The 11,871-nt window shown below is 44.5% G+C and overlaps 1 protein-coding gene across 1 annotated transcript; it reads right to left on the minus strand.

Annotated features, from left to right (window-relative positions):
* Positions 1-447: 447 nt before the first annotated feature.
* On the minus strand, positions 448-6,832 carry LOC121280440 (urocortin-3-like). Its single transcript, XM_041192430.1, has 2 exons — positions 6,465-6,832; positions 448-1,064 (listed from the first exon to the last, which is right to left on the minus strand). The coding sequence occupies exon 2, from the start codon at positions 1,050-1,052 to the stop codon at positions 555-557; it is 498 nt and encodes a 165-aa protein (XP_041048364.1). The 5' UTR covers positions 1,053-1,064; positions 6,465-6,832; the 3' UTR covers positions 448-554.
* Between the last annotated feature and the right edge of the window lie 5,039 nt (positions 6,833-11,871).

Consider the following 11,871-nt stretch of genomic DNA (forward strand, 5'->3'; position numbering starts at 1 on the left):
TCTCCACACTGTTTTCCAACTGAAGTCCCCACCGCTCTCCACACCCTTTTCAAACTGAAGTCCCCACCGCTCTCCGCGCCCTTTTCAAACCTCTTTGAACAAGCTTTTGATCACCTGTCCTAATACCTTCTTACATGGCTCAGTGGCAAAGTTTGTTTGACAAAGTTCCCGTGAAGCACCTCAGGACATTTTACTGCAACAACAACAAACTCTTGTTGTTTTTGCCCTCACTTTCACAACGCTTAGGAGAAAAGCAGGGGCGGGATTTTCCGGCCCCTCCTTCCAGCAGGATCCTCTGGTCCCGCCGTAGTCAACCAGAGTGGGGGAACCCACCCCAGTAGAGCCAGGAAACCCTGGCCCAAGTCTTGTCCTGTGTTTGACAATGGAGCAACACATAAGAATCACTGTAGTGCTGGAAGGATTCAAGAATAGATTTAATTTGTTCAAGTTGTGTAATACAAGTTAAGTAATCAGGACAAAAATAAAAAGCAATAGTGCAGCTTTAAGTTAATTTTTCTTTTAAGCTGCCTCCACCCCCTCACTCAAAACCCACATCATTTTCCAATCTGCGCCATCAATTCGGCATTGGCTGCGGCTTTTGCCCTCATATCTCTCGCCTTGGCGAGGTCAATGAGGATGCTCAGGATGTTGGTGGGCACATCCAGAGACAAGGAGAACCTGCTGCCCTTGCTGTTCCTCCTGGACAACAACAACTCCCTCCCCCGCTGCAAACCAAAGAGGGACAGGAACGGGAAAGCCAAGGTCCTTCTGGGCCAGTACGTCACCTTGCCCGGGGAGCGTCTGATGGGCGAGGGGTCAGGAGGCCGCTTGCTTTTCTCCACCGGTGGCCCATCGGTCAGGAGGCTCCCGAGGCTCCTGTCGAGGATTCTTACGGCCAGCAGTCTTTCCATTGCCTCCTCTGCCGTCTTGTGTTCGCTTTCCTCCTTGCTATAGCTGCCCGCAAGCCTTTCGCTCTTGACCTTGTGAGCTTTCAATGAGATTCCAGACACGACAAGGAGAACTGAGAGCGTCACGAAGCCCTGGCTGAACATCCTGTATTTGATCTGAAGAGAGAGATAACATCATGGTATTGGTACCATAGGAAGTCCCTGAATGCTACTGAAAGCATACATATTATAAACATGTGGAATGTAATTTCTAAGCCACCAGTAACACTGGAACTATTAAGGTATTTGTATAAGTAAAGATTAGGGGCGGGGATTTTACACTCTAATGCAGAGGCAGGTGGGCACAGAAATTTGTGTAAAACAAAAGCAGAAATACCTGGAAAAACTCAGCAGGTCTGGCAGCATCGGCGGAGAAGAGCAAAGTTGGCGTTTTCGAGTCCTCGTGACCCTTCAAAAGAACTGCTGAAGGGTCACGAGGACTCGAAACGCCAACTTTGCTCTTCTCCGCCGACGCTGCCAGACCTGCTGAGTTTTTCCAGGTATTTCTGTTCGTGTTTTGGATTTCCAGCATCCGCAGTTTTTTGTTTTTATACAGAAATTTGCGCTGCTGGCGGCATTCCAGTTTACTGACACCATCCTTCCCCCGAACCCATTTTCCTGGAGATGGGCTCAGAGTTGGCAGGGCTACCTGCCCTCAAGCAGCAGGTAGCCAGTGAAAGATAGTTAAAGGCCAGTGAAGGCCTTTTGTCAGAGGGCTATTGTCAGCAGCCTAGAGGTGGCCCTCTCCGCTTTGGTGGCACAGCTCCTGGAGACTGCTGGTCTTCCCAAGCCGGAGGGCCTCTGATAGGGGCTCCAGCTTTGAAAGCCTGCCCGCTATTCTTAATTGGACGGTGGGTCTCCCCTCTGGCCACTAATTTGTCAATTTAGGAAAATCACTGCCAGGTGACCATTTCCCACGCAGGGTGGGGTTGTGACCCCCCCCCATTTGACCCCAATGTCAGGGTCCCAACCCAGAGGCCAATATCCTGCCCCAGGGGTCAGCTCCGGCTCCATGGGTAGCACTCTTGCCTCTGAGTCAGAAGATCGTAGATTCAAGTCACCCTCCAGAAACTTAAAACAAAATCTTGGCTGATACTCCATTGCAGTACTGAGGGAGTGCTGCACTGTTTGGGATGCTGTTTTTCAGATCAGTCATTAAACCAAATCCCCATAAGCCCTTTCAGGTGGATGATAAAGGTCTCACAGTGCTATTTGAAGAGTTCTCCCCAGTGTCCTGGCCCATGTTTATCCCTCAAGCAACACTTATTAAAACATTAAATGGTCATTTATCACAATGCTGCTCGTGGGAACTTGTTATATGCTCTGATTCCTACATTATAACAGTAACTAGATTTCGAAAGCACTTCATGGACTATATGGAACTTTGGGATCCCCTAAGACCATTCCAGAGGAGGTTCACAAGAATGATCCCAGGAATGAAAGGCTTAACATATGAGGAACGTTTGAGGACTCTGGGTCTATGCTCGATGGAGGTTTGAAGGATGAGGGAGGATCTGATTGAAACTTACAGAATACTGAAAGGCCTGGATAGAGTGGATGTGGGGAAGATGGTTCCATTAGTAGGAGAGACTAGGACCCGAGGGCTCAGCCTCAGAGTAAAGGGAAGACCTTTTAGAACAGAGATGAGGAGAAACATCTTTAGCCAGAGAGTGGTGAATCTATGGAATTCATTGCCACAGAAGGCTGTGGAGGCCAGGTCATTGAGTGTTTTTAAGACCGAGATAGATAGGTTCTTGATTGGTAAGGGGATCAAAGGATACAGGGAGAAGGCGGGAGAATAGAGTTGAGAAACTTATCAGCCATGATTGAATGGCGGAGCAGACTCGATGGGCCGAATGGCCTAATTTCTGCTACTATGTCTTATGGTCTTATGGTCTTAAAGATGCTATACAAATGCAAATGTTTTCCTTTATATGTTAATCACATCACACAGGGGCTGATAATGTGTTTATATATTAAAAATGAATGATGTAAGAAAGGAATTGTCTCATGATGCCAAGATGTCCAAAGTACGCTACAGCCAATGAGATACTTTCAAAGTGTTTTCCTGCTCCAAAGTACCTAACTTTTGATTATTTCAAAAGGAATCTCTATTCGCCAAAGCTGACAATTAAAGTTCTACGACATTTAATCGTGACTTGCCTGGTGTGTGAAATCAAGGCACTAGCTGATGAGATAGCAGGTCAGGAATATGCTTTTGGTTGAAGTACCTGTACAGCTTAGGATCAGGAGTACGCCATTCAGCCCTTCAAGTTGAAGCGATGCCGCAGTTGTACAGAGCCTTAGTCAGACTTCTCCTGGAGTAACTGCCTTCAGTTTTGAGCACTGCACCTCAGGAAGGATATACTGACCTTGGAATGGGTAGGGGGGTGGAGGGCAGATTCACCACAATGATACTGAGACTAAAAGGGTTAAATTATAAGGAAAGGTTGCATAGACTCACCTTATAGTTCCTCGAGTACAAAAGATTGACAGCTTCTCTGATCAAGGTGTTTAAAATGTTTAAAGCGTTCAGTGCAACAGTTAAAGAGAAACTAATTCCTCTAATGGGAGAATCAAAAACAAGGGGACATAGTTTTAAAATTAGGAGTAGGCCATTTGGGAGGAAAATCGGGAAGCACTTTTCCACACAAAGCAGTGGAAATCTGGAATTCACTCCCCCAAAAGACTGTAGACACTTTCACGACAGATCAATAGATTTTTATTTGCTGAGGGTATCAAGGGAAATGGAGTGAAGATGGGTTAATGGAGTCGCTATACAGATTGGCCATGACCTACTTGAAAGTAGACTGGGCTGCATGACCTGCCTCTGTTCCTATGTTCCTATATCAGCGGGAATATTCCCTCTGGTCATTACTTCTAGCTATATCTTTCTTTGAAAACATGTCAGCAATTTTGCTGAAAGAAAGTGCTACATTTAGGATGTTACTGACTCACAGCAGCCAGCAGAAAGCTTCTCCCCCTTCACGTTTCTGTTACAGGAATGCACTGCCTGGAAGGTTGGTGGAAGCAGGTTCAACCGTACATTTTAAAAAAGGGCTCAGCTTTATACTTGAAAGGGGGGGAAAAAATTTGCAGGCCTGTAGGGAAATGCTGGGTGAAAGGGACTAATTGGTTAAGTTCTTTCAAAGACCAGGCACAGGCATGATGGGCTGAATAGCCTCCTTCAGTGCTGTTAGGGGAGCAGCGGAATCAGAGGTCCTCCCAGCCTGAGCCAAATTCAAATGGAATTTTAATTGCCCCCTACCTCTTCTTCCATGTTTCAGCAAAACAAAATTACCATTCTCTTGGATTTGTAGCCTCGCTGGGTAACATGCAGCACATATCCCTTCATCTCCCCAGGGCAGTTATTCAATTTTTTAAAAATTCATTTACGGGATATGGGCATCGCTGGCTAGGCCAGTATTTATTGCCCATCCCTAACTGCCCTTGAGAAGGTGGTGGGTGAGCTGCCTTCTTGAACCGCTGTAGTCCATCTGGTGTAGGTACACCCACAGTGCTGTTAGGGAGGCAGTTCCAGGATTTTGGCCCAGTGACAGTGAAGGAACGGCGCTATACTCCCAAGTCAGGCTATGAGCGACTTGGAGGGAAGCTTGCAGGTGGTGTTCCCATATATCTGCTGCCCTTGCCCTTCTAGGTAGCAGTCATGGGTTTGGGAGATGCTGTCTAAGGACTCTTGGTGAGTTCCTGCAGTGCATCTTGTAGATGGTACACACTGCTGCCATTGTGTGTCACTGGTGGAGGGAGTGAATGTTTGTGGATGTGGTGCCAATCAAGTGGGCTGCTTTGTCCTGGATGTCAAGCTTCTTGGGTGTTGTGAGAGTTGCACTCATCCAGACAAGTGGAGAGTATTCCATCAAACTCCTGATTTGTGCCTTGTAGATGGTGGACAGGCTTTGGGGAGTCAGGAGCTGATTTACTCATTGCAGGATTCCCAGCCTCTGACCTGCTCTTGTAGCCACAGTATTTATATGGTGAGTCCAGTTCATTTTCTGGTCAATGGTAACCCCCAGGATGTTGACAGTGGGGGATTCAGTGATGGTAATGCCATTGAATGTCAAGGGGTGATGGTTGGATTCTCTCTTGTTGGAGATGGTCACTGCCTGGCATTTGTATGGCACGAATGTTACTTGCCACTTGTCAGCCCAAGCCTGGATATTGCCCAGGTCTTGCTGCATTTGGGCATGGACTGCTTCTGAGTTTCTGTCTGCAGCCCTCGTTTACAGCTTGAATCAAACAATTTACTCGGGTTGGGTTTACCTCTGTACCCACTGCAACCTCAAAAGCTTCCATAGGCTGGCTGCTTTATCCCTAATAAACATTCCCGGTTTCCTTATGCTCTTACTAGTATCTCAGCTCCTGATGTCCAGCCCCTCCATCCCACCCTCTCCATTACTGGGTTATTTCCACTGTCCCCAGGACTGACCCTACACACTAGTGCCCTACACACACACTCATTGTAAAACTCACAGAGCTTCAAGTTCAGTCCTTGCTTAAACCTGCTGGATGTTTGATTGGGATTTTGTACAGAGTGCTTCCACAATTCATTACAATAATTCAGGCTGCTGTAAGTATAACTTTCATGGTGGAACTCATGGCCTTCACTATTGCTGTGACCTCTGCCAACCCTACCAATCCCCCTGAGATCTCTCCGCTCCTCCAATCCTGGCCCCTTGTGAATCCCTCCACCACCGGAGACGGGCCTTTGCCACCAAGACCCCAATCTCTGGAATTTCCTCCTCAAACCTCTCCACCTCTCTTCTCCTTTAGGACACACCTTAAGCTTCCCACCAGCACCCCCCCCCCACCCCGTTTGGCTTCACTCGTTCTCATAGCTCCTTATCTGGCTGGGTGTCAAATTTTTGTTTGACTAACCACTGCTGTGAAACTCCACGGGATGGTTTTCTTATATTACAGGTGCTAGATAAATGCCAGTTGTTGTTGTAAATTGGGTCTAACCGGTGTTTGGGTGGGGTGGGGGGAGAGTAGTCAGATCGCCCTCTGATACCAACAGTCAGCGGCTGTGCAAACTGAGATCTGAACTCTCCTCCATCCCTGATCACCAGTTCGATTTCCCTTCAGCAAAATAATTAACATTTGCAAATGACACAGGGGTCGTTGTGCAGAATTCTTTCCCCCTGTTCACGTTGGAAGGAATTGGACTTATCGGTCCTCCAAAGCGAGCAGCGTAAAGTGCCCCCAGATTCTCACTTCTCAAACATTCTCTGCAACACTGCATCCGATTCAAAACAAAAGTCCAACTGAATTCAAAGCGCCTTTTTTTCGGGGGGTGAGTGACCACATACAAAAATAAAATCATCTTTTTTTAAAAAAAAACAAAAGTTTCCGATGTATTTCTCCCAGATTGGTGGACGAAGCACAGAAACTGCGCCTGAAAATTGCTCAGCTATAGTGTGTCTCCTTGAGGCAACTTTTACAAATAGTTTATGGTTTTTTCTCATAAGTATCTTTTTTTTTATTAACTAGTGCACGTACCTGCAGAAGATTGCGAGGTGAGAATCCCTTTGCACTTTGTCCCTCTCGCACTGATCAGAAGCAACAAGCGCCTCCTGATCTTCAAAGAGCCTCCTGATTTATAGCCTCAGATTCTACATCCGATCTCTCTCTCTCTCCTCTTTAGATGCCTCTGGTGTCTAACTCTCTACTCGTAATGAAAGTATTTCCCTCTTACGTAGGAATGACTTGTGCCTAACACACACACACACACAGACAAAAACAATCACTTTACGGAACGGTTCTTCGGACCCCTGTCATTCTCATATCAGTGACACAAGGAGATAAAGATACATTACATTTCCTTTATTGACCCTCACATCCCCAATTTAGATCCTTCTGGAATGATTGTGACAGAACCTGTTCATCTACCCAGTGCTAAAAATAACAAATCGTTTACGAGAAGCCAAGTGGTTAAAAGTCCTGCTTTTCACTCTCTCTCTCTCTCTCTCTCCCATCCCTTCCACCTTCGTGGACAGGTCACTTGGAAGAAGAGAAGGCCATTCAGCAACCCCCAGCCTTTCCTACCATTCAGTTAGATCATGTATCTCAAATTCAGTTAACCCCACCACCCCCACCGCCCCCACCCCCCCCCCGGCCTGACAAAAATCTATCAATCTCAGTTTTGAAATTTTCGATTAACAACATCCCCCCCCCCCTCCCCCCAATATATTTTTTGGGAAGAGAATTCCAGATTTAAGATATATCTTATACCTGGTTGCAGGTATGGAGTCCACTGATTGCTCCCTCCAAATTTTATTCCCCACCCCGCCACCCCCTTGTTGATCCATTGCAGATATAATTGCCATCATGCTAATTAGCCTCTTTACATCTGTGAGCCTCAATGGTGGATGGCAGCTGCTGCTATTCAACCATGAAAAGCATCACCTCACTGTGTACTCTTCAGACAGGGAGGCCTGCCAAGGAATCAGAAGCAGGACCTCCGGTCTGCTATTTTTGTCCTTGACTCGGGATCTGCAGCTACTGTCGCAGGTATCCCTCAACTGGGAATCAAGTCTGGAACCTGCTTGCTCTGTCTGGTTCAGTTCAGGAAGAATGCAATAATCAATTATAGGAGGGGACACTTTGCCCTGGATTTTGCAATGATGCTGACATAAAATATAATATAACATAAGTCAGTCTCTCAGTGCTCACCACTGTTGCAGAGTAAATTTAACTGCAACTTCCAATGTCTGCATAGAAGGTGCTATCTAATTGAGCTTGCCCCTACACTGGATGCGCTATAGCAGTCCTCTCTGACAGATTTGGCACTCAAATCAATGCAAAACCTGAAGTTCCGGTAATTGCCTGTTAGTTACCTAGAAGCGTGCCAGAAAAGAATGGGACCAGTGCTTTCAGGTGTCAATGAATTTTTAATTGCATGCTAAGTCATAATTACTCCCAATCCACCTCTCTGGCCATGAAAATTTAACTTTGCAAATGTGGAATCTCATTCCAACAGCATTTAATTAGTGTTGGAGATTTTTTTTAAAAAGAATTCTTTAAAACTTTTTCTGTCTCTTTTATCTCTGCCTCTTAACCCATCTTTCATTGTCAATCTTTATTTGGCTTTGCGTACATGATTTTACATTGAAATAAATCTAATTTATATTTCCCAGTTTACATGTTCTGATTTATACTCTGCATATCTCAATGAGGATTCTTTAGTCTGATTGGTTGAAGAGCCTTCCTGCTACATGCCCTGCTCACGCCTGCCACAATTGCCCTGGAGAGGGCACCATGTTGAAAATTATCCCTAAACAGCAGAAGTTGCCTATCAAAAGTGTACCATAAGTCTGCAGAAAGCTGCCAGTGCGATGAACATCAAGTATTATTCCAGCTGTTGACTAAGAAACCTGAGCACTTGCCTCAAATCGGTATATGGCTAAAGGCAGCCAATGGCAAGACTTTTTTATACCTGGATGTCTTATTTTCTCCAAATGTTGGGATATTGAGACTATCAGTAGAAAGTGAGCGGATGTTGGGTGAGGGACAGAATTTGTCATGGTCACATGTGCATTACACCGTGACTACACTTCAAAGATGCTTCATTGCCCATGAAGAGCTTTAGGGCATCCAGTGGTCATGAAAGGCACTATATAAATGCAAGACATTTTCTTTTTTATAACAATGAGTGGGGGTGAATTTAACTTTTAGTGACAGTTTAAAATGTGTGACTACACTTCACTGGTTTTTGCAAAGCGCTTTGGGACATCATGAGCTGGTACATGGAGCTAAGTAATACAAGTTTAATCTTTCACTATATAAACAATTGGTACAGCTAGTCATTTAAAAAGTAATTGTATAAAGGAGGAAATGAACTTTTCTTATTGTTAACCAATCAAAGCCAGAATCCTCCAGAATCTATATTTTTTATTTATTAATTCACGGCATGTGGACAACATTTATTGCCCATCCCTAGTTGCCCATGAGAAGGTAGTGGTGAGCTGCCTTCTTGAACCGCTGCAGTCCATCTGGTGTAGGTACACCCACAGTGCTGTTAGGGGGGGAGTTCCAGGATTTTGACCCAGCGACAGTGAAGCAACGGTGATATATTTCCATGTTAGGATGGTGACTTGGAGGGGAACTTCCAGGTGGTGGTGTTCCCACTGTCCATGTCCTTCTAGGTAGTAGATTTCATGGGTTTGGAAAATGCTGTTGAAGGACCCTTGCCGAGTTTCTACAGTGAATCTTATAGATGGTATACACTGCTGCCTCTGTGCATCAGTGGTGGAGGGAATGAATGTTTAAGGTGGTGGATACAGTGCTAAGCAAGTGGGCTACTTTGTCCTGGATGGTGTCAAGCTCTTTAAGTGTTGTTGGAGCTGCACTCATCCAGGCAAATGGAGAGTATTCCATCACACTCTTGACTTGTGCCTTGTAGATGGTGGACAGGCTTTGGGGAGTCAGGAGGTGAGTTACTCGTCGCAAGGTTGAGGTAACCCTCTTACCTGCTCTTGTAGCCACAGTATTTATATGGCTGGTCCAGTTCAGTTTCTGGTCCAAATTCAATTTCTGTATATTTGGGGGTGTTCTCTTGTGTATGTATAAGGCACTATATACAAGTATAGACAAGTGTCTTCAAACTGTCCCATCAATCAATCATTTTTATGTCATTGATGAATCTTGCTGAATAGTCAAAGGAAATTTTTCTCGTCTTTTGTGAATGTTATACTCATTCAAGTGAGGATATTGGTACTGGGGCAATCAAAGACCTTTCATGTAGGCAGCACGGAACCATGCCGTGAATCGATAATCATAAAATCTTACAGCACAGGTGGCAGCCATTCCGCCCATCGTGCCTGTGCCAGCTTTTTGAAAGAGCTATCGAATTGCAGGTTTTTACTTTCTCCCTCAGTGCCAACCTCAAAAGAAAGTCCTAATGCAACTGTGCGATATTTTCATTTACGTTCCTCAAATTAGCTGCCCTCCATCTTTCCTGATTGAAGTCATTTTTTAAGTGCTAGTTCAGGAGGACTGTTTATACACTGGGTTGCTAGGTGGAGGAGGGTGAATGCCTTTGCACAGCCGGATCTGGATAGAGATTACTTCAGCTCAGTTCACATAGGATGTTGGAGGCTAAAAGGTGAATTTCATCCCACCACATTGAACTATAGTTAAACTTGGGTCTCAGAGTTGAAAAGTCAGGGGCAACACCTTGTATTAATTGTATTCAAATAACAACAGTAGCTTGCTGTTATGGCACAGCTGATGGTAAATGCTGAGTTGTTCAAATCCCAAAGGGAAACTTGAAACAACTGCCACAACTTGTTTTGCAGTTTGTATAAATTTCGAGTTGCGTGCCTTGAATTCAGCAGTAATAAGACCATCAAGTCCTATAGGTTTTTATAAAACTAGATTAAACATTTATTGATGAGAAATGATTTTAAATCTACACATAGATCTACAAATTACTACTATGATAACTTCTAAATCCCTTAATCAATCTAAATCCCAGTTACATTTTTGTTAAAGCAACACAGATTTTAAAAGACTCAGGCAAAGAAACATGACACCCTGAACAAGTCAAATTAAAAGTGAGTTTTCTTAACTTCAATTCTTTGAAAACAGCAGCATGAGGCATAGATGCTGAAGGCTTTTCACACTTGTAAGATCTTAAAATGCCTACCCTTACACACAGCCTTCACTCCTTTATACATATTTTCCCTTTTGAATGCAAATTCCCATTGTTTCACTCTGTCTTTGGACTTTATCTTCCTGATAATAAAAGCCTCTCTGAGCACTAAGTTTTACCAGTAATCTTTGGGAAAAATAAACACACCATTTCTAAACTTCACCTGGCTAGGTGACACATTTCACCCCTCCTTTACAAACAATCATTTAAAAATTCAAATGTCCTTTTACCTTACATTCTAACCTTCCCCCATGTTTACCATGTTTATATCAAAGCCTTCAGATCAGCGGCCTTCAATCCAATTAAGTCTTACACACACACATAGACACATCCCACTATTATTCTATTTTACAATAAGTTCCAATAACATTATGAGAATTATTACATCTTCCCGTCACTTGTACTTATACAGTGCCTTTAATGTAATAAAATATGCAACGCTCATCACAAGAGCATTGCAAAACAAAACCTGACACCAAGCCAGATAAGGCAACATTAGGTCAGGTGGTCAAATGCTTGGTCAAAAAGGTAGATTTTAAGGAGCATCTCAAAGGGGAAAAGCAAGGGAGAGAAGCAGAGAGGGAGCTCCAGAGCTTAGGGCCTTGTCAGCTGAAGACACGGTTGCCAATGGTGGAATAATGAAAATCATGGGTGTTCAAGGGGCCAGGATTAAAGGGGCGCAGAGTTCTCAAATGTTTGTGAGGCTGGAGGTGGGGTTACAGAGATAGGGAGGGGTGAGGCCATGGAGGGGATTAAAAACAATAGATGAGAATTTTAAAATTGAGATGTTGCTTAACCAGGACTGCGTCTTAAAAATTGTTCAATTGGATAAGAAACGCTTTGGGAGGTACCAAGGTTGTGAAAGAGGCTATATAAGTACAAGTCTTTCTTTGTAATCCAGCACCAAGACTAATCCTGTTCTCACATTCCAGCTGATGTTAATGAGCAGTGACCAAGAGCAGGGACCACGGCTTAACACTGACCTGCTCCTATAGCCAATGACACTGAGGACAATTGTAGTTCTGCCCCCAACCCCATAAGTGTTGGCCTGCCTGATATTAGCTAATGCAATGGAGACACGGAATTGAACTGGGTCCTCCTCTAGTCTGTGTATCTCGCCACCTTACAAGGGCGGAGAAGCCCAAATCCTGTTCATTTTTAAGGATTTCCTCTCTCGATAGAAACTGACATGATTCAAGAAGTGGGATTACAAATTTGAGTCTTTTTGCTCCATTTTGCTGTAGGGACATATTG

Source organism: Carcharodon carcharias, chromosome 7 (assembly GCF_017639515.1).
Source record: "Carcharodon carcharias isolate sCarCar2 chromosome 7, sCarCar2.pri, whole genome shotgun sequence".
Taxonomy (NCBI): Eukaryota; Metazoa; Chordata; class Chondrichthyes; order Lamniformes; family Lamnidae; genus Carcharodon; species Carcharodon carcharias.